The sequence below is a fragment of the Notechis scutatus genome, chromosome 11 (genome assembly GCF_049901735.1).
Source record: "Notechis scutatus isolate UNSWTSFEM ecotype Mainland chromosome 11, rNotScu1.2, whole genome shotgun sequence".
Classification (NCBI taxonomy): Eukaryota; Metazoa; Chordata; class Lepidosauria; order Squamata; family Elapidae; genus Notechis; species Notechis scutatus.
In genome coordinates, this window is record NC_142019.1 from 14,034,489 (window position 1) to 14,061,165 (window position 26,677).

At 42.2% G+C, this 26,677-nt stretch overlaps 1 protein-coding gene across 1 annotated transcript in view; it reads right to left on the bottom strand.

Annotated features, from left to right (window-relative positions):
- The window catches only part of SV2B (synaptic vesicle glycoprotein 2B), a 55,938-nt gene that overhangs the window by 20,877 nt on the left and 8,384 nt on the right, over nt 1–26,677 (bottom strand). The window contains exons 2-3 of the mRNA XM_026673024.2: nt 5,475–6,327; nt 1–158 (exon numbers count right to left, since the gene is read on the bottom strand). The exon at nt 1–158 is cut by the window's left edge and continues 23 nt beyond it. Coding sequence (XP_026528809.1) covers nt 1–158; nt 5,475–5,958 — 642 coding nt within the window. The 5' untranslated portion in view covers nt 5,959–6,327. The remainder of the gene's footprint in view (nt 159–5,474; nt 6,328–26,677) is intronic.

Consider the following 26,677-nt stretch of genomic DNA (forward strand, 5'->3'; position numbering starts at 1 on the left):
GAAGAGGAAGAAGCCGTATTGCTGAACAAAGGAGGAGAGGAACGCAAAGCTGGCATTGATGGAGAGTGAGATGATCAGGCACTGCTTCCGGCCCAGCTTGTCTGCCAGGCCACTCCAGAAAAGGGCCCCCACCATCATTCCAAAATAAACAATTAGTCCTGTACAACAGAGGGACACAAAGACAAATATTACTCCCTGTGCTTATTCTTGTTAGCAGCGGCATCTCTCCAGGATTCCAAAAACGCCCACTTGCCAACTCTGCAGAAGTGATGATCCAGGTACTGCCTTCCCTCCAACAAGGGCCACCAAGTGAACATCCCCAAAGCAGAACAAATAAATTGCCACAATGAGGCGCCTGGCTCATGCAAGATCCCCAGTTTGCTAAAACAAGCTCCTAGAAAGTCACAATTCATTGCCGGCTCCCTTATTTTACCAAAGGAAAGTGGGGAGTTGATTAATTTCCTCTCATTATAGACCAAAGGCCCCTGTGACATTAAAAGGAACTGCAGCATTAATAACAGCAGCAGCCAGAAGCTTTATATCTATGGTAATCAGCCATTGGAGGAGTCCATAAATACTGTTATTTCTCCTAATCAGGACAAAAGCAAAGGCTTTGTAGTGAACGACATAATATTTAGATGCATTGGCTTCAAGGCTGCAAGCCAGCTGCGATTCCCTTTCATATGTATTTATTATTTCTTTCTTAGCTTGGTTTTGTTTTGTTTAGGAGATGCTTTTTCTTTTCTTTTTTCTTTCTTTCCCCTACTAAGCATGTGCATAACACACAAAAGACATATAAATACATGCACACATCATCATCATCTCCTTTTAATGACCCCATAATCCCTTGCAGGGTGGGAGTCTGGGTAACTGAATGGAGCTGAGTGTTTACTGGCCGGATGCCCTTCCTGTCGCCAATGTGGAGGTTTTTTTCCAGCAGATATATTCTCACTGTGCCCAGACAGAGAAATATCTGCCTCTACTTAGGTTCGAACTCACAGCCTCCTGATTGTGAGGCAAGAGCTCCACCTCTAGGCCACCGCACCACTCCAATTATAGAAGTTATATCAGATTTCTTATTTAATAATGAATGTAATATGCATTTAATAATGACTAGTCCTCGCAATTATTACAGACAAAAGAAAAGGTTTGTTGCAGAGAAGAAAACAGATACATCAGGCCAAGTGTTTCATCACGCGCAACCAGCATGGTCAATGCATGTAGATCAATGCATTAGGTTAGATAAAATACTCTTGTTAGATCAATACAGTCCCCAGGTCACAAACGGGAATGATTATTGCTACCAGGAAAGTACGGATGCCCTGCTTTGACTCGAGCCTTCGCTGACAGATTAAAAAGGGTAGGAGGGGGGTAAACAGCCCTTTCTGCAGAGAAAATCCTTCACACCAGCTGTTCTCCAAAGCTTCTTAAAAGCACAGGCCATTCTCCTCCTTCACCCGGCACGTATATAAATGCCTCTGATCCAACTTTTCCACTCCACTTTTAATAGAGACACCCCACCATCCAGGAGTGGGCTGCCGGGGGTTCACAGGGGTTCAGGAGACCCTCTAGCTAAGATTCTGCACAGTTTGGAGAATCCCCAAATCCCACTCCTGGCTGCCCCCCTGCCCCTCCCAAGAGTCCCCACACAGCTCGTTTTGGTTGCAGGTAAGTGAAGGGCAGGCACGGAGGATTGGGGTGGGCAAAAGACGGCCCCCCCCCGGGGCTCATTTCTGGCTTCCAGAGAGCCTCCGGAGCCCGGGGAGGGCAAAAACACTCCCCCAGCCGTGGTGCAGGAGGCCGACTAGGCCACGCCCACCCAGCAATCGGGCAGAGAACCCATTGCTAAAAATTTTTGAAGCCCGCCACTGGACGCATCATCATTCTATTGCTCTCTGCAAATACGTTTGTTTGGCATAACAAGGGACGTGGGGCTCCCTCAACCATTCTGAAATTCTGAAAAGGGGGCGTGCATAAGCGCACCAACGTGCCTACCGTCCCTGTCCTATTGTTTCTCTTATTCTTTTATTTTTCTTATATGTACCCATTTCATGTATTCACAACTATGTATACATTTATACTTATTATCTTGTAAACAATTGGCAAATCAAATAAATAAAATAAAAATAAATAAATGTTCCCAGCTTCCTAAGAACTCTTTAATGCTCTTGAAAATGAAATCCCAGTCTCTGGGTCCAGCTGGGTTACACACACACACACACACACACACACACACACACACGGGTCCAAGGATTTTGCCAGGGGAATGTTGAAATCTTTGCTCCAATGTCTTTCCTGGGTGCTGTCTCATCATTCAGTAATGTGAGTGTAGCACAGGGATGAGCAATTGATTCCCCCCCGCCCCCAGGGTCACATGCCAAACCAACAGAGTTGTGAAGGTGCACAGGCATGCAGGCAAGCACGTAAGTAAACTGGGGGAAAAATAAACAACAGTAGCCTTCAAAATAAAAGCAGTACACTTGTATGGCGTGAATAGTGTACACTTATTGACATTTGTTTTTCAATTTCCAATTGACCTCATGAGGGCAGGGTAGGAACAGCCAAAGTGTCAACCCTGAAGATGACATATGTGTAGCCATATTTTATTGTAGCTTTTGTCGGCTCTCTAGCTGTTGAAAGGGTGGGTTATAGAGATAAAGGGGGAATGTTATGTCTAGGTGGCCTTCTTTCCTGTGGGAACAGAGAAGATGCCTGCAGCTGGAGGAAAGTAGACTTTGGAGTCACCGGACTCGTGGGGGGGGGGGAGAGAAGTTTCAAACTTTTGCCTTTTACTGGGTATAATTCCGGAATCTAGCCAGAGTCATAATTACACCAAGACCTTGCCAATTTGATATGTCCCTAATAAACAGACTTGGATTTTATTTCAGGGGACATATTACTTGGAAGCTTGACACAGGGCTGGATATGGCTTAGAGGCCCTAAAATGACCAGGTCTAACAACCTAATGATTGGATTGTATATAATCTAGAAATATTGCGCCACGAACTTCAATAAAGGAAGCTGCTTTAAATTTCTTTAGAAATTTAAACTTTGCTAGTGGCAATGATCTAATAATGCAAGACATTTCAAGGGGCAGGAGAAGGAGTCTCATAAATGCTAGAATATCACCAGCTACCAAGCCAAGAATGTTCTTCCCTTGTATTGGTATTCCTCACTCTCCTGTTTTTTTTTAAAAAAATGATGCCAGCAATTTTCATTCTCCTTTAAAAATGAAAGTAGAGCTTGTTTGAATACTGTTCAGCTGATGGAAGAACTGCAAAAATTGTTCCCAAAGTGTTAGATGAAGTTACTTCCTTAAATGGCCCTTGTTACAAGCATTCTCATGAACAACCTAGATTCTTCTCCAATCTCTTAGCAAATGTTTCTGATGTCTTGGAAAAATGGATCTCCACTCTTTTCTTTTCTTTCATCCATCCTTCAGATTCAAAGCCTAAATTCTGGCTGATGGCCACCTACAGGATCTGGTCAAAAAAGTCAAGATGACAGCTGAAGCTCTATTCAGTTGGGTTGCACTTTGAACACAACATTGGGTTGCACCATTTTTGACTTTTTGGATTACACCCTGCAGTCCCTTCATGCTTACGGTTGTCTCTTCCACATCACTGCTATGCAGTCCTGGCTTACAATTGAAAGAGACATCTGAACAAGAGGAACAAAAATTATCCCAGCTGGGACACACAAACACCACATTGAATCACTTTCAGATCCTGCAGCATTGCATGGATATCGATTCACGAGACAACAGAAAGACATTTAAAAGGGGGGGGGCAATGCTTTTCCAGTATCTATCAGCACAAATAAACCATACCGAAGAATGAAATTAATGCAATTCAAGTGCAATAAAATTATATAAGAGTCACTTGAGGGGAGAAAACCAAGTCAAATGGTTTTCTACTTGGCCTAGCAGAGTTTTACTAATGTAATTACTGCGTAGTTTAGACTGGCAAACTGTTTTCTTCAGAAAAGAAGTCATTTGAACTCAACACACCTGCCAAGTTGGCTTTCAGAGGGGCAGGGGGTGGGTGAGAACAGCAGCAAACTTATTTTCACATCTAGAAAAATGTTTGACAGTTAACCACGTGGAACACAATATACCAAGGACAACAAACTTCCAATTCTGTGGATGTGCCATGGAAAATTTAAAAAAATCTACTGTGAAATGTAAAGAAAGAATATCTACACTGATCTGCTTCTAATATTGAGGAAGTCGTCTTAGTAGTCTTTTTTTTCAATTTCATAGTGGGTTTTTGTTTTGTTTTGTTTTGCTTTCCTGTTAAAGCCATTTGATCTTCCTAGAAAGCTACAGACTGCTGCAAAGAGATTTATCCAGAAGATTTCATCACTAAGTCCAAATTCTTTTCTTCCTTTTAAGAAAATTCAAAAGCAAATTCTCTTTCATCCAACTAAATGAGAATTGATAGACCAAAGTGCAAAATTGCTCAGAATCCAACTCTCAAATCCAGTGACTGCGGGTGGCTGAAACGATGCAGTTTGAAATTTGCATTAATTTTCCCAAACCTGGTTGGATGTCTAGATGCACGTGAACAAATTTGGATCTGTGGTCCAGCCTGAAACCCCTGACATTTACAGTGGCTAAGTTCACACAACATACTTAATCAGGTCTGCATCACGCCAACTTGCTGAATTCATGCAACAAGCTAAATTTAGTTCGTTTTCACTTTCAATAGATTGCACATGCCTGCGTTTGTGCTAATATTGTGCTTATTTTATGATTCCACATTGAGCAAATCCAGAAAATAGACTAAAGAATAAACAAATCAAATCATAATCTGGTCAAACAAATGTGTAAAATAATTTATAGATAATACAAGACATGGAAAGTCTATGGATTCTATGGCTTCCATTTGGTAAGATTTAATTTATCTGGTTCATCTACCCATGATGTATTGTATTGATCCATCCTACCCCTAGCCATCCATCAATTTAAAAAAACATCCACATTTTGATACCCTGTGATGTGAGTAGCAAGAATTATCCAGTCTCAGCACTTAAATAGATTGGAGAAGGTTGATTTAGAATGAGAAATACGGAGAAGCAATTCATCTAGCAGCCTTCTGCTTGTTCGGTTTTACCTCTCCATACTTCCACCCAAGAATGAGAGCAGGCAATGAAATTAGAAATTTCCCAAAGCTCCTTTTTCAAAAGGCGACTGGACTTTGTTTTTCCTTTAAGGCGTTTTGTTTCTCATACGAGAAGCTTCTTAATTCTGTAGTCTTCTTTAATTCTCTGTTCTTCTTTAGCTCAGAAGAAGCTTCTTGGATGAGAAGCAAAACACTTTCAAGGAAAAGCAAAGAAAGTCCAGTTGCCTTTTTAAAAAGCATCTTTGGGACAACCATGACCTGGAAGGCTGAGAATTCCCATAGATGTTTAAATATATAATCAGGAAAACTATGCTATCTCCTTCCTAGTTCCTTAAGAGATATAGAACTCACCCAGCATTCCTTTGTTGGAGCTTGATAAGCACATGTCTTTCTCAGCACTGGGCAAGACAAAACCAACCACAAACACTTCCACTCCATCTGCCATCAGGGCCAAGCCCAGCACAATGAAAAGCATCCACTGGAATCGTCCGTGGCCACATTCCACAATGATATTCTCATACTGGTGGGCCAACTGCTCTTCATCTTCCATCTTTTCTGCTATAAGCTCGTCGTGATCTCTGAACTCATTGGAAAGACCGGCTTTTTTCTGCTTGGGCTTGTCATCTGGGTGAGGAATGCCCTGGTACTCTCCTTCATAAACTTCGTCATCTTCATCATGGCCTTCAGTAGCATCGCTCTGAGCATCTTCTTCCTGATTGGGCTCCTCTCTAGTGTGATAGGTTGGGTCATTGGGCGCATAACCTGTATAGCCACCATCTTGGTAGCGATAGCCATCAAACCCATGGCTCCCCTGATTTCTATGGCCATCATCCATTTTGAGCAAAATAGGTCTAGATTTGACAGTTATATTTTATCAATGTTTGTTCTGTGTTTTGTGCAGGTGGATATATTTTTAACCTGTTCTGTTAACTACATGGGCATAACTGCCTCTTCCTTTGAAGATGTGCTTTATATGCGATCAAACCACCACAATTTAGATGAAACTTGAATTAAGGAACTGTATCCTTCCTAAAGTATGCCATGGTATTTTAGAACTGCCTCTTTGTGTTTTCTGAGTCCTTCAGCTGTCAAGCAATGCTGTGGGAGGAAACCCAAGGGATCAGCAGCTTTTTCGCATCAGGCCCTAGTGAGTCTTCACAAATTGTTTGCTTTCATGGTCCATCTTCCTGTGAAAAGTCACATCCTAGAGAAGAAAAGAGAAAAATACAACATTAAATGCTTTGAAAGAAAGATGTTCAATTCATCTGGAAACATCTTATGGAAGGGGAGAAAAGGGCAGCTAAAACATATTTAAAGACACTGTGGTCCCTAGAATGTCTTTGTGTGTTCCATTTATATTCCATATTTTGTTCAGGTGTTCAAACTTGGCTAGCCCTCCATCCTCCAGGGAGTTTCATGGCTGAGGATGGGCTAAAATCTGAGTTTCTTTGCTCCCAGTCCAACACTTTCACAACCACATCACATCAGTATACAAGAGAACAAAAACAAGTGATCAAGGCTTGCAGATTTCTTACAGGTTTCTCCCACAAGTGGAATTGTTTCAGCTGGGTCATAACAGCTCTCCTCTGACCATTGGGGAAAAGTCCAAGTTCAACTGGAAAGTCACATTTTGTACAGCAGGGTTTTGAAATGCTGTGTAACAACCTGTATTCATCACACTCTCCCTTTGTGTATCTGTACATCTGTATGAGACCCTCTCCAAAATTCCTTAGCATAATCCCAAAACACCAGCATTGCTTCTCGCATGTTTGGGATGGTAGAACTCCTGAAACAATCATGAATTTCAATCAGGATGGTGAACAAACCTTGGAAGTGAACTGCACAGAAAACCAATGAACAGCTTGTGACTCTTGCAGACTTTTGGAAAGACAGAGGCACAAAAATTTATAGTTCTGACTTTCAACATTTTCTCTCTGTCTCTTTCTCTTTCTCTCTGTGAGGAAGAGAGCATTAGCTAATGAGCCGTGGTTCTCTTTTTCAATTCCACTTGAAAAAAATAGTCATCTTCTGGATCCTCTTACAGAGCTTCAGGCCATCCTTTCTATTTCAATGAAATGCTGTTTGACTCAGCATTTGCAATGTTGCACTGAAATGCACTCAAATCCGTTACGACTCTTGCAGAAAACTGTGCGAGCTGCTGCTCACTATATTCATGCATCTGATGAAGGGAGCTACGGCCTCTGGAAATGGGTGCCTTTTTATAAAACCAGTCAGTTAAAAAAATTACTACCAGGCTCCTCCCAATCTCTTCCCTTTCCTCTTCCTAGCACTGGCTCCTCCCCTGCTCCTTTGCATAGTTCTGTGGATGCATCTGGATAGCATCTGGATTAAGAGCCGGGGTGCCGCAGTGGTTAGAGTGTGGTACTGCAGGCTACTTCTGTTGACTGCTGGCTGCCTGCAATTTGGCAGTTTGAATCTCACCAGGCTCAAGGTTGACTCAGCCTTCCTTCCTTCTGAGGTGGGTAAAATTGTTGAGGGCAAGGGGCTGACTCTGTAAACCACTTAGAGAGGGCTGTAAACGCACTGTGAAGTGATATATAAGTCTAAGTGCTATTGCTATCTCCTTCCTTTCTTTCCTTCCTTCCTTCCCTTCTTTCCTTCCTTTCCTTCTTTCCTTTTCTCCCTTCCTTCTCTTCCTTCCTTTCCTTCCTTCCTTCCTTCCTTCCCAGTGGTTAGAACGCAGTATTGCAAGCTAATTCTGCCCACTGCCAGGAATTCAAGCCTGACCATCTGAAGGTTGATTCAGCCTTCTGTGAAGTGGGTAAAATGAGGACCCAGATTGTTGGGGACAAGAAGCTGACTCTGTAAACCACTTAGAGAGGGCTGTAAAGCACTGTGAAGCGGTATATAAGTCTAAGTACTATTAAAAAAAAAAAACCTACTGTATTGTAATACATTTAAAGAGATAAAGCTCCGCTGAAACAAATCCATTGCAAAGTGACATTTCCTGCGGCCTTTGCAAAATCAAATCTGTCCTTTAAACAGATGGTTTAGTGGTGATGATGATGCTTGTAATTTTAAGTGAGGCAACGTCTCAAAATCCATGTTATTTCTTTGGAACAGAAACTACCCCCAAAAAAGCAGATTGTCTCATCTGAAAACTGGATTAGATTTTTTTTTTAAAGATACACACTCCCATTGCAAGGGAGAGGTTATTTTCTGCTGGCATCTCTGCTTCTCTCTCCAGGAAGATATTCAAGAATAATAATGCTCATTAACATCCAGAATGAGAAAAGGGGTGTCTCAATTCCTGCTCAATTCCTTTACTCAAAATTTGTACTATGCAGCACAAGAAATCTAGCATTTCTATTATAAATCTAATACCAGTTTGGTCTACTGGTGAAGGCACCAAGCTAGAAACTGGGAGACACTAAGTTCTAGTCACCCCTTAGCTAGGAAAGCCAGCTGGATGACTTTGGGCCAATCACCAAGAGACTATGAATTCTAGTCTCACTTTAGCCATGAAGGCCAGCCAGTTGGATGACTCTGGACCAATGTGAGTTCCAATCCCAACTTAGTCATGAAAACTAGCTGGGTGATTTTGGGCCAATCACATTCTCTCAGTTCAGCCCACCTCACAGGGTTATTGTTGTGAGGAAAATAGGAAGAGGAAAGAGTATTAATTATGTTCACCACCTTGAGTTATTTATAAAAATAATAAAGGAAGGATGTGAATAAATAAATAATCAGTAGAATTGTACTTTGGAAACAACTTATGGCAAAAACTCTGAAAGGCACATATATGTTTATGATGCCTGAGTTGGCTGTGACAACTTGTGGACATAAATTTCATGTCACTGCAATAGCATTGAACAATTAACATTAACCAGACATTGGTACAATTATATTAAGCAGAACTGGCTGGCATAACTCTGAAAAGCTTAGAAGGAACAGGAAACTAGAACAATAGCAATAATAATAGCACTTAGACTTACATACCATTTCATAGTGCTTTACAGTCCTCTCTAAATGGTTTGAAGAATCAACATATTGCAATCTGGGTCCTCATTTTACTGACCTGGGAGGGATGGAAGGCTGAGTCAACCTTGAGCCAGTCAACATCAAATTGCTAGCAGTGGGCAAAGTTTGCCTGCAATACCGCATCTTAACTACTGTGCCACAATGGCAGAACCAGAGTTAAAAATCTGCTGTAGATGAGAAGTTGCAATATTTGAAAATTTTCAGCTCAGGGAAAAAAGAGAGGAAGAGATATCACAACTCTTTCTGAGTTTCCCCTGAGCATTAAGAGGCTAGGAAACACCACATTTTTCCAGCTTGTCAAATAGATGATGTCAAGAATAGGAGTTTGGGCTAATGGACAGACTCTCCCTTCCTTAAAGCCCCACCTCTTGCGTCATCTGATTGACAGGTGGTAAAGCAGTCAAACCCAGTCTGAGAGTAGATTCAGTCTCAGTTCCTGGTTTTAACACCCTCCTATAACAGTCCTCCATTCCAAGTTAGGTTCCATCTCAATTCATACAATATCCATTTCTCCTCAGGGAAGATGTGGAATTATTTATTTTCAGTATTGTGATCCTGACCGAGTCTTAATAGATCTCAATACAAAATATTTGGTACCAAAGAAAAATACACATAAAATAAAAACACACGAACAAGTGCTTAAAAACAAACCAGGGTTAAAAGCACATTCATACAGAATGGGTTTGACGTATTTACAAAAAAAATAAGCAAGGTTGAGGCCATGTGTAACTCCAAGACCAGGTAATTGCCTGGCCTAGACTCCATGGACCTCACAGAGGGCCTTTGAATGTTGTACTCCATCCAGAATCACTTATTTGTGAGAGGGGCAACTCTATAAATTAGATAATGTCATGTTCCTGTCAATCAGCAGATGGCTTGATTTTTATTTTTATTTTTTTGCTTTTCTGAATGCAGATGGAATGCTAATGCATGCACACACATTCCTTGGTATCAGCCTCACTACTACCAGCTTGTAATCTGTCAACTACAATTATAAAAGGCCTCTTTGAATCCTCCGCAGAAAGGGAGGATTCACTATCAGGGTTAATACTGAAAGCATCTTCCACGGTTGTTCACTCAAACCCAGGCCCAGGGAACATAGATTTAATATTTGCAGGTTAAGGCGCTGAATATTTCTTTTCCAATATCTCCTGCTTGTGCAGGGGGCTGGACTAGAAGACCGCTAAAGTCCCTTCCAGCTCTATTCTATTCTATTATTTCAGTCAGAGTGATTCTTTTAAATATATTTTTTTTAAAAAAAAATCCATCAACCCCTAATATTCCAAGAGAGCTTGAAAAGAAAAGAAGCAAAGAAATAACACGACAGATGTGGCATTGCAAGCTGCAGGAAATCCCAGTGGGGCTTATTAAGTGAGCTACCTGTGGATCCTATACTGGGAGCTGAAAGGCACCTGAAGGTCATTCTAATGACAGGAACAGAGGCTGCCAAGCTGATTTCAGCACCATGGGCAGCACCTACTCAGGTTGAGAGAGAGAACCAGACAGACAGACTCCTAACAAGTCCAAGCGAAGTTACAACAACTTCCGCTATGCGTGGCCAGAATCTGACAATAACATTTAACACAGCACAGGACTTAAGCAAAAGGGTTCGGTTGGAATCTGCATATGTGGGACTGATTGGAGTAGATTGTAGGGCTGACACCAAAATATAATTTTTATCATATTTTATCTGTGTCTTGACTTATTGTATTTTATTCCAATTTTCATTTCAGACTGTTTTCATCAAATTTTAGTAATAATTTGTTTCTGGAACTCTGCACTTTGAAATGGCCCATGGGCTAATCAGTAAATAAAGATAAAGATATGGAGGTAGTCCTTGACTTAAGATTACAGTTGAGCCCAAAATTTCTGTTGCTAAGTGAGACCTTGGCAAAGGGAGTTTTGCTCCACTTTACGACTTTTTTACCAGTTGTTAAGTGAATCGCTGCAGTTCTTAAGTTAATAATAAGGTTGTTAAGCAAATCTGGCTTCCCTATTGACTTTGCTTGTCAGAAGGTCACAAAAGTTGATCACAAGACACTGCCGCCATCATAAATATGAGCCACTTGCCAAGCATCTGATTTTTGATCCTATGACCATGGAGATGCTGCAATGCTTGTAACTGTGAAAAACGGCTGTAAGTCACCTTTTTCAGCCCTGTTGTAACTTCAAACCGCCACTAAGTGAACGGTTGTAAGTCAAGGACTACCTGCATTCACCTATTTCCTTGATTCAGATTGTGTCTTTGGCACAAAGGCCAAAGAAAACATTTTTTAAAAAAAAAACAGGCTAGAAAGAGAGGGGAAAAATGCAACTCCGTCTCTGCAGAAATCCATGCAGCCACTGACCACACGAATTTTTTTAAAGAGACCATTTTGCTGCCAGTTGTATTGTTGCAAAAACTTTCCTCTGCGTGCATGGGTAAAAGGGCAAATGATGCTATTGCTCCATTAACAAGCATCTGTTTTCTCCAAGGAAAAGTGAGCAGACCTGAGGGTGAGTAATTTATTCCTATGAATAGCTGTGGGGGGAGGAGTTACTTCTAATCTCAACAAGGTTTGCTATTTTAAAAAGAGAAAAACGTACTGTAATTTGATGAGGAGGTCATACATTCTATGTTTTTACTAAAGTCTACTGAAAATAGATAATAGTGGAGGTAGGTGGGGTTTTTTTAAAGAGAAGGGAATAAAAATAATTTTCTCAAATAGATAGAAGTGCCCCTGGGATCTCTGAAGCATCCTGTTATCCTTTCTGAAATTCCGACTGACTGTAGTTGAATGTTGACTCTCACCAACACAGAAGGCAAATCCATCAAAAGAGGATGCTTGACGTTTTTGCTTCTAATCTCAATGGTATAACCGTTAACAGTTGAGGAGCCTCTACAAAAACAAAATGAAAGCATCTACTAAAACCCCTTTGCAAAGAAAACAGATTTCAAGGAAATCCTGATAACTCATTGTGAGTCATCTGTTCACATTTTGAGACAAGATAGAACAGATTTGACACGAATGTTTTAATTGGTTTCATTGACCAGTATCGTCTTAGTCTCTCGTGGATTAAAGGTAGTCCTCCAGTTACGACCACAATTGAGCCCAAAATTTAGGTTACAATAGGAAGCATTTGTTCAGTGAATTTTGTCTCATTTTATGACCTTTCTTGGATGCAGTTGTTAAGTGAATCACTGCAATTGTTAACACAGTTGTTAAGTGAATCTGGCTTCCCCACTGATTTTGCTTGTCAATAGGTTGCAGAAGGAGATCACATGACCCCAGAACACTACAACCATCTTAAATATGAGTCATTTGTCACACATCCAAATTTAGACCATATGACCAAGGGTATTCTGCAATGGTCGTAAGCGTGAAAAAACATTCATAAGTCACTTTTTTCAGCGCCATTGTAACTTTACTTCCTTTCCCTTGTTTACTATATTGATGGAAACATGTTTATTATTATTTTATGTTTTCACTGATGTTCCACCTTTATTATTTTTATAAACAACTCAAGGCAGTAAACATATCCAACACACCTTCTCCTACTACTTAAAAGGTAAAGGTTCCCCTTAATTTCACGTTGATTCTCTCCTGGATTAGTTTCCATCTATTGTTTCTCATCTTGCCTTCTGGTGCTTTGAAAAATAAGTTGACCTCCCTCCTGTTTGTGGGAGCACCTCAAATATTGGAATACTCCTATCATGTTACCCATAGTCTTTTTTTTTCCAGACTAAAGGTAAAGGTAAAAGTTCCCCTCGCACATAGGTGCTAGTTGTTTCTGGCTCTAGGGGGTGCTGCTCATCTCCATTACAAAGCCGAAGAGCCAGCACTGTCCGAAGACGTCTCCGTGGTCATGTGGCCGGCATGACTAAATGCCGAAGGCGCACGGAACGCTGTTCCCTTCCCACCAAAATGGTCCCTATTTTTCTACTTGTGTTTTTTACATGCTTTCGAACTGCTAGGTTGGCAGAAGCTGGGACAAGGAACGGGAGCTCACTCTGTTATGCAGCGCTAGGGATTCGAACTGCCAACTGCTGACCTTTCTGATCTCAGCCATTGAGCCACTGCATCCCTTGCACTTAGGTGCTCCTACTTAAATCCTCCTACTTAGGTGTGCACCTTTGGTATATAACTATGCTGGCCATAGTTTAACAAAACATGTAGCTAAGAATCCCTGCTCCAGTTTCTGACGTTTGCTATGCTTCTTGTCCATATAAATCCTATTCTGATAAACCCCCAATTTCTTTACTTTTTTCTCATGCTAAATTAGAGAAGGATGCTCAAGACCACCAGCCCAAGGCTGCTTTCCAAAGCTATAAATTGGAAGGAATGTGGGTGAGGTGTTATTCGCAAAAGATGTTATCTATTGCAAAAAATAAGAAAAAACAGAAGTGAGAATTTAAAGAATGCAAATATAACTTGGAAATGTTTCAGAAGAGCTTCAATCTGACCTGAGGTAACAAAGAATGGGAGGGTCAATAAGAGATCACAACTGCTTCTGTTGCATGAGGCACATTGACTTGAAAACTGTGTGTTCCCATATTGATGGGCTGAGTGTGCACCACACATGTCACTGTTGTGCAAAATAGGGCTGGAGAGTTTCTGATTCAAGATATTATTGTAAGAGCGGCTTCTGTACTTCCATATTGTTGCCAAAAACATGGATCTGTCAGGGGGGGAGGGAGGGAGAGGAAGAAATTATCTGATAGTGAGAGCAATCAACCCATGGAACAGAAGTTGCCTTTGGAAGTTGTGGGAGCTTCATCACTGGAGGCTTTCAAGAAGAGGCTGGAATGCCACCTGTCAGAAATGGTATAGGGTTTCCTACTTGGGCAGTGGGTTGGACTAGCTGACTTGCCAACTCCCTTCCAACTCTTTTAATCTAATCTAATAATCTGACTGTCAGGCTACAGAACTTTTTCCCATTCAATTAACAAGAATGAACTTCTGAAAACCAAACGTGTCAAAAAGGAATCCTTTATTGAGATGAGACAATTCCTGTAGGAATTCAAAGCAGCGTCTAAGGTCTCTCAGGCATACCGGGATAGATAAGGGAGCTTAGAACCCCTCCCCTTCTCTCAATGTGTATTTAGTGAAACAAAAGCCAGTGTGTTTATTCCCCACCCCCACCCCTTCTGAAGGAACGATCTTTTTCACAGTTTCCCAAGCATACATCTCACTGTGGAATTTTTATGGTCTTCTCATCTCCTGGCTGTGCCGCTCAGAGGTGTTAGGTTCCGGCCATCTGGGATTCCTCTCTCCATTGTATCATGTGTGGATTATATAAATTCGATATAAGATTGAATGTATTCAGGTTACATCAAGAAAGGATTTCTTTATCAGTCCGTCCCCCCCTTTTCTTCTTCCACTGAAGAAATGACAGATACACGTATCTGACACTGATATAGTCATCTGGATCTGAGCTCGGCTCAAAAGAGACTTTTCCTTCAGAGCAACCCAAAAGCCATCCATCTACCTCAGAGGGCCCCAAGGATCCCTCATTTCAATCCTGAGCTACATATATTCTCCTCAGCTGTTTTTGGTTCAGCATTCAAAACATCTGCAGCCCATGGACTCAATCTGCAGCCCAAAGCAATACAGGGAGTCCTCGACGTCCGACCACAATTGAGCCCAAAATTTATATTGCTAAGTGAGACATTTTGTTAAGTGAGTTTCACCCCATTTTACAACTTTTCTCGCCATCGTTGTTAAGTGACTCCTGTTAGTAACCCTTTCTAAGTGAATCCCCATTGACTGCGAGTCAGAAAGTCATAAAAAGGGGATTACATGACCCCCAGGACACTGCAACGGTCATAAACATGAGTCTGAATTTGGATCACGCAACCAATGGGGATGCTGGAATGGTCGTAAGTGTGAAAAATGGTCACTAGTCACTTTTTTCAGTGCTGTTGTAACTTGGAACGTTCACTAAATGAACAGTTGGAAGTTGAGGACTACCTATATCACCCAGGATTCAAGCATCTCATTCTGCATAATGTGTAAGCCAGCGTTTTATACAATATGCAAAGCAATGGTGGGATTCAACAAATTTTACTACCGGTTCTGTGGGCGTGGCTTGGTGGGCGGGGCAGGGGTAGGATACTGCAAAATCCCCATTCTCTCCCCACCCCACTAACCTGCTTTCCAGCTCTGTTCTCCTGTGCAGGGCAACCAAAGGAGACCCAGCCGATCAGCTGGTACTCCAGAGGTGGAGAATAGATGGGGGCAGGGCCAGTCAGAGGTGGGATTTGTTGGTTCTCTGAACTACTCAAAATTTTCACTATCGGTTCTCCAGAACTGGTCAGAACCGGCTGAATACCACTTCTGATGCAAAGTATTGTGTGTGTGTGTGTTGGGGGGTGGGGGGGGCAAAATCCAGACAACAGTAGGAAAGGTGGATAGATTGTTCCTTCTGCATGTGATTGAACCTCCCCCCGCAGCAAACTGCAATGCTCAGAGTTACTGGCTTGTACTTGCAAAAGCAACTGGCAATAAACAGCAGACTTTGACCCCTCCCATTCAACCCCCCCCCGCAACACACACACTGTCCCCTGCAACTGCAGCACTGAGGGTGCCTTCCTAAAGGAAAGGCTCAGTTAGCAGAGCACACTTTCTGTGTTCTTGCTTTTCAGTCTGCCGGCCCCACCCTCCCCACTGTGGCAACTTCCATCCTACAAAGCAGCTGGTGCTTTCCTGTTCCATGATGCTGTTTAAATATTGGAAGGAGCTGTCATCTGGGACAGAGGAGAACTGCAAATGGATGAGTCACACCTACCAGGAGCCTCCAGGCTGCCACCTGGAAAGCTCCATCATTTGCACAGCTCACTGTTCAACTACTCCAGCCCCCAAAAGGACTGCAGATCAATTTCTTTTTATTTCTCTTTCTTTCTTTTTCTTTCTTTCTTTCTTTCTTTCTTTCTTTCTTTCTTTCTTTTCTTTCTTTCTTTCTTTCTTTCTTTCTTTCTTTCTTTCTTTCTTTCTTTCTTTCTCTTTCTTTCTTTCTTTCTTTCTTTCTTTCTCTCTCTCTCTCTCTCTTTCCATCTCTCTCTCTCTCTATCATCACTATCTAGCTCTCATCTTTATCAATCTATTTACTTCTTTCTCTCTTTCCATCTCTCTCTCTCTCTATCATCACTATCTAGCTATCATCTTTATCAATTTACTTCTATCAATTTATCTATCATCTACATGATCTACTTCTCTATTATCTCCATACATCTATCCTGTCTACCTATTCTAGCTCTCTGTGTATACCTGCATACCTACCTACCCATTCATTCACCCTTCCATACAACTATTTATCTATCACTCTCATGTATATCTATTTTCTCTGCTTACCACTCTATCAATCTCTTTATGTAATCTATCCCCTCTCTCCCTCCCCCTCTCTCACGTACACTTCAACTGAGTTCTTCCAGTGTTGCTGGAATGGAGAAGAAAATTGAAGTGCTTATACCTGCAAGAGAAATCTATCTACTTTGGCAATGTTCAAATGCGTTTTCAAGGATTATTGTTCAAAATTCATCTTTTCTGAATTTTGCATTTTTCCAGCCTCGGTGAAACGTGTCTTTAGTAGAAAGTTGGCCTGTAAGCAGGGGTATCTGCAGGACCCGATCAAAAAGGTCTTCGTAGGAACTGCAAATTACAGTCAAAGCTCTGCCTGGATTTAATGTGTCTCTGCAGGCAGGAAATCCCCCACAAAAAAAGGAGAAGTTCAGGGCTTTGACTGCAAATACCCCTGCTTACACAAGCCAACTTGTCATTGTGCCTTTTTGATACCTCTTCTCTATGAACCTTCCACTCTCCCGTTATTAAGGCTACATAATGGCCAATATTTGGAGAGCTGACTGATGATCTGGTCTGAGATTTAACTTTTACTAGCTCCTACATAACATTACTAAAACTACATGCGGTTTTAAAGTGTAGTTAAATAGGGAGTCAGGGGTCTACTTGAAAAAGAAAAAGGCTGGTAACATCATGGGAAATCAAACACCCCAAACATCAACCGAACCCAGAGTTGTTCCAAGGCTGAGGAATGTTAAAAAATGGCCTAATGATCAGGAGAAGTTAGCATCCTATGGTATGTATGTGACATGGAAAGGCACTATGGGTTTAAGACTAATGGAGGACTATTTTTGAAAGTGTGTTTGTGTGTGAGAGAGAGTGGGGGGAGGGAGGGAGGAAAATTTCTGGATTATAAGAGACGGTTGTGTTGGGATTGGCTTTTTTCCCTTTCTTATTGGATCAGAAAATTGATCCAAGACAGGAAAAAAAAAACAGACAACATATAATGGGTGCACTAAGTGCTGTCTCTCCAGGAACAGCACTCATTTGCTTTTAGAGCACATCAGGTGCATCAGGAATTCTATAGGTTTCTATCTTTTATCTCTTTTCCACATTTGCTATGATTCTCGGGTTTAATAGTTTAATGAAAAGAAGGATTAGGGGTTATAGGATAGCAGCGTTCTAATGTTTGAGGGGCTGCCACAAAGAAGAGGGGGTCAAGCTATTCTCCAAAGCAACTGAAGGCAGGATAAGAAATAATGACTGGGAACTAATCAAGGAGAGAAGCAACCTGGAACTAAGGAGAAATGTCCTAAGAGTGAGAACAATCAGCGGAACTGCTTGCCTCCAGAAATTGTAAATGCTCCAACACTGAGAGTTTTGAAGAAGAGATTGGACAATCATTTGTCTGAAATGGCAGAGTGTTTCCTGCCTGAGCAAAGGGTTGGACTAGAAGACCTCCAAGGCCCTCCCATTTCTCCCCACCTTCCCTCCCAGCCTCCTGAAAAAACACAGCAAATAAGCAAACTTAAGAGCACTTTCTTGGCAATAGATCGCAGCGATATCACTTGGATTGTTTACCATGTTTAATCAAACCCAGTTTATTGACATCAGAACAGGGGAAAACTTCAAGCTGGATATAGGTCCAATGTTCAATTTAAATGTTCCGAAATTCTCCCAATGAAATGAGAATTCAGAAGGAATGGAAGACGAACTGACATTAGGGAATCTGGGCCTCAAATAAGCTGATTTTTTTTTTCATTTCTAAATGAAAATCTTCTGTGCCAAATAAATTATTAAGAGGAAAACACAGTGAAGAGGAAAGGCTGCCTGGAGAGACTACAGATGGGGGAGAAGAGAGAAAATAAACAGAGGAAGAACTGAATGTTCATGGCAGAAGGTTTGAAGGATGTATAAAAGAGAAGTAAAATGAAGCATAGGAATTTGGGTTATGGGTATGGCATAGGATTTGGGTTTTGCTAGTCTAGAGAAAAGAAGAACTAGGGTTGACATGATAGCAGTATTCCAGTATTTGAGGGGCTGCCACAAACAGAGGATTAACTTATTTACCAAAGCACCAGAAGGCAGGACAAGAAACAATGATCAAGTAGAGAAGCAACCTAGAACTAAAGAGAAATTTCCTACCAGTCAAAACAATCAACCAGTGGAATGGCTTGTCTTCAGAAGTTGTGGCTGCTCCATCTCTGGAGCCTTTGAAGAAGAGACTGAACACAGCCACGTGTCTGGAATGGTATAGGGTCTCCTATTTGGGCAGGGGGTTAGACTAGAAGAACTCCAGCTCAGCTGAGCTCAGCTTAGCTCATCTCTGCTCTGCTCTACACTATTGTACTCGACTCAACTCGACTCTGCATTGTTCTGCTCTGTTCTATTCTATTGTATTCTATTTTTCTATTCTATTCTGTTTTGTGTTCTGCATTCTATTCTATTCTATTCTCTGAAACAGGACTGTGTTTCTGGCTGAGAGAGAGAATCTTAAGAAATTAAGGGTGAGTGAGAAGACTGGCTAAAGGAATTTATAGGCTGTTCATTCCTTGTATTAACCGTTTTCTGTGCCTACACCCAGAGATCAGGGGTGTCCACAAGATATGGTCCAAAAAAGCCAAAATTGTGCCTCTGGGAGTGTGATCAAAGTATTGTACATTTCAAAAAGTGAAAGTGTCATCTACTGACAAACAATAGAGATGCTTCCCAGTGGAAAAATTTGAAACTCTCCACAGTGGAAATTGGTGAAAATAATGGAGATTGGGAAGTTAACTTCTTTAATTAGAGAGACGACAGTAGCTACATTTGGGATCCCTTTATTAGACATTTTGCATGAAATAGGAAAAAAAAATCACTTAAGATCTGAGTCCCCAAGGTGCTTTTTCAAACAGCAACTGAACTGAAGAAGCTTCTTGGATGAGAAGTGAATCATCTTCAAGGAAAAACAAAGAAAAGTCCAGTTGCCTCTTGAAAAAGCAACTTTGGGACAACCGTGACCTGGATGACTAAGAATCTCCACAGACACTTAAGATGTGTGGTTTTAATGATTAGGGGGAAAATGGATAGTAGAAAAAGTGAGATTTTTTTATAATAAAAATAAGAAATAACTTCATAATCATACTTGTATTCCAAAGAAAATTGGAAGCTTCTTGTATCGAATTCTTCTGATCTTTCCTTTTTCCAGTCTTTTTTTTTCTCTTTCTCTCTTTCTTTGTTCAGTTTATTCTGTGTTAAGTTTCTGTTAATTTTTATGTTCTTTCAATATAAAATTTATAGGAAAAATAGAGATGCTTTTCAAGACATGTGAGTGTTACGCTATGCCTCACATATGAATAATTCAGTAATCTGCATTTTTCTTTTGACAGAAAGCACTTTCATTAACCAGTCAACTTGCTCTCTAGATATTTCCAATTAAAAACAAAAATTGTATTACTCTTGACACAGCATCGTAAATCTGGCTAGCTCACAACTGTTCTCAAGAAAATGTCAAAATAAATTTCGCCAAGTCCCTTTACAGACTTTTTCTCTGTCCTTGGCTACCAATATTTGATGTTTTTGCATATAGTGGATAAAAACGCAAAAGATGGAACTTTTTTCATTGCATTTGACTGAGGCCATTGCATCACACCCCATTTTAGGGTTTCTTCAAAGATTATACTATCTGCATTAGCACAACTTTTGTTTCTGAGCCAAGCACAAAGTGCTGAGCACAATATTCAAAGCTCTAAATCATTAAAGCCTCGGGCATCTAAATCTAGGCAAGTGACTACTTTGGTTTTTTTTTTTCTCTAAAATATTAATTGGTAACCAAGATCACATAGAACAGATTGCCGGAGGATTACAAAGAATGTAAACTGGTTTCTATAAACTTTTTCACAGCCTGAAGACTTTAAAAAATTGTTCAAGGGGTGTTCAGATCATCTGATCTTAAACATGAGAGTTGTTCTTTGTTTTCAGGTTACTCCAGACCAAACATTGTCTGGAAATTTTGGTACCACTGCAGAACCAATGCAGCAAAATAGACTGGTGTAGACAACCATTGACTGGTGTAAGACTCATGCCTTGAGCAAGGGGTTGTACTAGCAGACCTTTGATGTCCCTGGCAGCCCTATGAATCTATGAAAACCAAAGGAGGATCACCCCAAGCCAAAATGGAAAGACATAGATCCATGAACTTTTGGAGGTGAGTGCAACTTATTGCTCAGTACTTCGACTTCTCTGAAGCTCAAATTTTCCTTGCAGCAACCATTTCTTCAGCACCTGATGCAGCGACCACTTTTTCTGCAAACTCTCACATTTGGAACAATAGAGGCTTGATAGATAAACTACTTAGGAACTATAAAGATGTAATTAATAAACTGAAAGCAGTGCATTTCTGCAGAGAGGCTCCCAGTCTGGGTGGAGCTCAAAGGGCATTTAGCAGCACATACACCAAAGCAATGAACTGATGATGAGGCAATCTGGAATGGGTAGCTGCCGAAACTGTACTACAGCATAAAGAAAATGACCTTGATATAGCCCAGATCTGTTACCCGAGTGACAAGTGGAAAGAACATGGCTTAAGTCCAAAGTAATCAGTATGTATGCAGAAGCAACTCCCCTCCCTAACTCACAAGGGTATACGGATAAAGAGGAGGTGCAACACAATCAGACATGCAAAATTCTGATATTACAGTCACACTCAACAAAAGCAGATTTTTGTGGTCAGTCCACATTTTTATGGTCAGCCCAGACTTCAAATGGTTTCTCCCCACCCCCCCTTCAAGTAGGAGCCAGGTTAGCAGTGCCCATCTTACTACAAAAGCCTCTTTTTCCCATGCAGCCTATCACCTCTCTGTCTCCATAAGTTTATGGGAAGTGTAGGTGCAGGGCTGTAATTTTCCTTGGCTGTTTCTTTGGAGTAGCACTGCTCCCACTGCCACATCACTGGCGTCTGCTTGGATGACAAAGTGTTGCTCGGGGTCAGGATGATTCAGCACCAGTTTCTTTGCAAAAAGTTATTTTAGTGTTTCAAATGCCTTTTGGCAGGTTAGGTCCCACTGTAGGGGTTGTCCTGGGCAGGGCTTCATCCCTGGGCCCCTTGTCTTTAAGGAGGCCGGTCATGGGTTTGGCAATTTTCACAAAGGAGGGGGATGAATTGCCTGTAAAAGTTTGTGAATTCTAGGAAACTTTGTAGTCGTCTGTGGGTGCGAGGGGGCTGCCAGACTAAGATGGTTTGTACTTTGCCTGGGTCCATCTCTATGCCCTCATTTGACACTCGGTAGACCAGGGGTGTCCAACCTCGTCAACTTTAAGACTTGTGGACTTCAACTCCCAGAATTCCTCAGCCAGCAAAGCTGGCTGAGGAATTCTGGGAGTTGAAGTCCACAAGTCTTAAAGTTGACGAGGTTGGACACCCCTGCGGTAGACCAAGTAATCTAGCCCAGAGGTCTCCAAACTTGGCAACTTTAAGACTTGTGGACCTCAACTCCCAGAATTGAAGCCCACAAGTTTTAAAGTTGCTAAGTTTGGGGACCCCTGGTCTAGCTGTTCACGGTGAAATTTGTATTTTGTACCGGGCATGTGGGAGAGGTTGTCAGCTAGGAAATTAATTTTCCTGGGGAGTTGAGTTCCTGATGGGACCTGTCTGGCAGGGCTGACACCAAAGTAAAATTTGGAGCAATTTCTTTAAGCCGCCTAGAGAGGATTTGCGAGCCAAGAAGGTGACCTGCCAGAAGCCCGGTTGAAGTCTTTCCCAACCTCTTGAAATCTCCTTCCCAAACAGATATGGTGGGATTCTTTACAAGGATGCCCCTATTGGGGTTAAATAAAGTCAAAATGGCAGCCACACAATTGTGTAATGCAAGCTCTATCTTGTAATGGGGAGACATTCACACTTGCAAACTTGATGTCAGCCCTTTGAGGGAGACCAGACTCAAAACCAAAGATATAAGCGCTAATACTACTCTTCACTACGGGTAGTTCTCAACCTGCAACCATTCGTTTAATTATTAAAGGGTACAAAAAAGTGACTTATGGCAATTTTTCACATTGGTGACCATTGCAGCATCCCTAGGTCACGTGATCAAAATTCGATCTCTTGGCCACTGGCCTGTATTTATGACGGTTGTAGAGTCTCGGGATTATGTGATTCCCTTTTGTGACCTTCTGACAACAAAGTCAATGTGGAAGGCAGATTTGCTTCATAACTGTGTTACTTAACGTAACACGGCCATAATTCACTGTGGCAAGAAAGGTCATAAAAGGAGGCAAAACTCACATAACAACTGTTTTGCTTAGCAACAGAAATTTGGGGTTCAGTTGTGGTCATAAGTTGAGGACTAGCCGTATAGGTTTACACTAACAGTAATCTTGGAAATCTGGATATCCCTTCCTCCCCCTCCTCAACTAGAAAGGGTCAATCCTGAGACATTTTCTCCAATTACATTTCTGCCCTGAGCTCGAATTTCAGCTCTTCCTCCTGCTCTTCAAGGTTACCACTAAGATCCCCTTTTTATAGCCATTGCAAGGGTTCAATCACATGGATGTGATGGCATCTTGACTTTTGCAATGTGTCCCTCCCTCAGGCACCCTGGAGGTTGTCCTATCTCATTCACAGTAGAAGCAAGAATGGTGAGATCTTTTCTCACTCTAAAACTGTGAGGAAAAGAAAGGAGAGAGAGGAGAGGAAGGGAAGGGAGGGGAGGGGAGGGGAAGGAGAGGAGAGGAGAGGAGGAAGGGAAGGGAGGGGAGGGGAGGAGAAGGGAGAGGAGAGGAAGGGAAGGGAAGGGAAGGGAGGGGAGGGGGAAGGGAGAGGAGAGGGAGAGAGGGAGGGGAAGAGAGGGGGGGAGGGAAGGGAGGGGAGGAGAGGGAGGAAGGGAAGGGAAGGGGAAGGGAAGGGAAGGGAAGGGAAGGGAGGGAGGGGAGGGGAGGGAAGGGAGAGGAGGAGAGAGGAGGGGAAGGGAGAAGAGAGAGGAGAGGAAGGGAAGGGAAGGGAAGGGAGGGAGGGAGGGGAGTGGAAGGGAGAGGAGAGAGAGGAGGGGAAGGGAGGGAGGGGAGGAGAAGGGAGAGAGGAGAGGAAGGGAAGGGAAGGGAGGGGAGTGGAAGGGAGAGGAGAGAGAGGAGGGGAAGGGAAGGGAAGGGAGTGGAGGGGGAGAGGAGAGAGAGGAGGGGAAAGGAAGGGAGGGGGAGGGGAGGGGAGTGGAAGGGAGAGGAGAGAGAGGAGGGGAAGGGAAGGGAAGGGAAGGGAAGGGAGTGGAGGGGAGAGGAGAGGGAGGGAGGGGAAGGGAAGGGAGGGGAGGGGAGGGGAGGGAGGGAAGGAGAGAGAGGAGGGGGAAGGAAGGGAGGGAAGGTGAAGGGAAAGGAGAGGAAAGGAAGGGAAGGGAAGGGGAGGGGAAGGGAGAGGAGAGGAGAGGAGAGGAGGGAGGGAGAGGCAGGGAAGGAGAGGAGGGAGAGAGAGAGGAGAGGAGAGGAAAAGAAAGGAGGGGTGTCCAACCTTGACAATTTTAAAACCTGTGGACCAACTCCCAAAATTTCTCAGGACAGAATTCAGGGAGTTGAAGTCCACAAGTCTTACTTTAAGTTCCAAGATTGGACACCCTTGGTCTGAAGGCTCAAGCCAGACTCAGGTTTATACTGTCTGGTTAACACTTGGAGGAGAAAACGGGAGTCATCACCTCCCTCACAATAATCTCCAGTCAAGATTATTTTATACCATTACTGCTCTTCCTATAAATCTCGGCCTTTCTTCACCCTCAGCACACTATGGCAGCCGAGAGCAGATTCATGTTCTTTGGGGTGAAGACGGGACTTGCAAAGTATGTTCACTCTTCATCTTCATTTCTCAAGAATGAGTATATTTAGTCCCCTGAGTCTTTCCTCCTAGTTTCCAGTCCCCACAAGCTCTTGTTAGCACATCGAACAGGTGGAAGAGTTCAGTGGAAAAAGGAAGAAGAAAGAATACCCCAAGGAGAGAGGATTTTGTTTAAAAAACACACACACACGGGGATGGAAAAAAATACTCATTTCCTTGAAGGTAATATTTTTAGCCAAGTGTCAACAGGTGTTTTGGAGGCTTTAAGACAAGACACGTCTTTTCCACATTTTCTTTTTCCTGTGTGGTTCTGTTCCCTCCATCCTATTTGGGGATTTTCTTTGGCATCAATCCTTTCTTCACCACTGGGAACTGACTTCGTCTGTTGCTTCTGGTCCAATGCACAGCTCGAGTCTGTCTCTGCTTTTCAAATTGCCAAAGGGGGAGAATTGTTTTATGAAGCAATTTCAAAGAGCTTTGACTTTACTACTGGTGGGCGTGTTTTTCCTCTCCACTGCAGTGAGACCGAGGGACTTGAACTATGTCCTCGTTTGCACCTAACCACAGTGCATTCATAGCTTGGCAACCTTTTCCCCCAGGAGCCCGCCTTTTACATTGCTCCTTTGAGTAAGAGAGGCTTCTCCCATCCTTAGCTGCACCAGGGTGAAAGAAGCATTTCCCCCTCCTGATTTCAGTGCCCCCAAGGACAGACTTTAAGTGCATGGATCAATTTGGTTTTGTCACCCTTCATCTTGGAGGGAAGTCAGGTGACTGGCAGTGACCAGGAACAGAAGCAACAGAGATGGCAGAGAGAGATTGGTAATTGGGGGCAGCCGATTTCATGCTGGTATCATTTTTCTGTTAAATCAAGGATGGGTGAAGAACATTTCAAAAGGCTAACAAGGATGGCACCCTGAAGCTGCAGTTGATAAAATCCCCATCGAGAGATTCCTTGAGTGGTTAAAGGAGGCAGAGAGGGATGGATGGATGGATGGATGGACGGACGGACAGACAGATGATAGAAGAGGAGGAGGAGGAGGAGTAATTGTAATAGTAGTAGTAGTAGTAGTAGTAGTAGTAGTAGTAGTAGTTGTTGTTCACTGGGACCAGAGGGTTAGACTTCTAAGCTTTCAGACTCATGCTGGAGCCCATCCTCAGGGAACTTCTCTCTAATGAAGTGTGAGATAGATAGATAGATAGATAGATAGATAGATAGATAGATAGATAGATAGATAGATAGATAGATAGATAGATAGATAGAGATAGAGAGATAGAGATAGAGATAGAGATAGATAGATATAGAGATATAGAGATATAGATATATAGAGAGATAGATAGATAGATAGATAGATAGATAGATAGATAGATAGATAGATAGATAGATAGATAGATGGATGGATGGATGGATGGATAGATAGATACATGGATGGATGGATGGATGGATGGATGGATAGATAGATAGATAGATAGATAGATAGATAGATAGATAGATAGATAGATAGATAGATAGAGGGAGAGAGAGGGGGGGAGAGAGATTGTACATTGCTCTGACTGTAAGAGCAATTAGTCAATGGAATAGCATGCCTCCTGGGGTTGTGGATGCTCCATCACTTGAGGTTTTCAAAAATCGACTGGACAAACATTTGATTGGGATGGTATAAGACCCTGCCTTGAGCAGGGGGTGGACTGGAAGATCTCTGAGGTCCCTTCCAGCCCTATGACTCTATGATTGATAGATAGAGATAATCAATTGATTGATCCATGGGTAGCTAGGTAGATTTTCTTTCTTTCAATTGTTTCCAATTCTCAGAGACTGCATGGACAAGTCCCTACAGTTTTCCAGGCAACATTTCCGGAAGTGGCTTGCTCTTGGCTCTTTCCGAGGGCTGAGAGAAAGGGACGGGCCTAAGGTCACCCAGCTGGCTTCGTGTCCAAGGTGGAACCAGAATTTGTGGTCTCCTGATTTCCAGCCTAATGCTTCAACCGCTACACAATAGGTAGATAGAAAGGGTGGGTGGTGGGTAGATGGTGGATGAATGTGTGAATGTGGGAGAGAACAGATGGACAGATGGAACAATAGAGAGGCAGATGTTTTTGTTAGAATCATTGAGTGGCACAAAAATAGTACGTAACTTAATTTGCATCCCACAATCTTTGCTGTAAAACTAGACCAAACATAATCAAATCAGGAAAAAACAGAAAAATCAGCACTATCATTAATATAAAACACTATGTAAATACAATAAAATAAAAGTGAAATCTAAGAAGCTATAATAACTAGAGTGGTAGAGAAGTACAGAGTACAAAAAGACAAATGGATTAATCAAATTCAAGTAGAAAATACAAAAAAAAAAAACTGTTACATCAATTAGCAAATAACATTAAGCGTCACGAACCCATTCTGTTTGGGTTCTGAAGACATTTAAATCAACGTAGCCACTTATCAGCCAGCAGGTACTGAAAATAAAACTAAGGGGGTT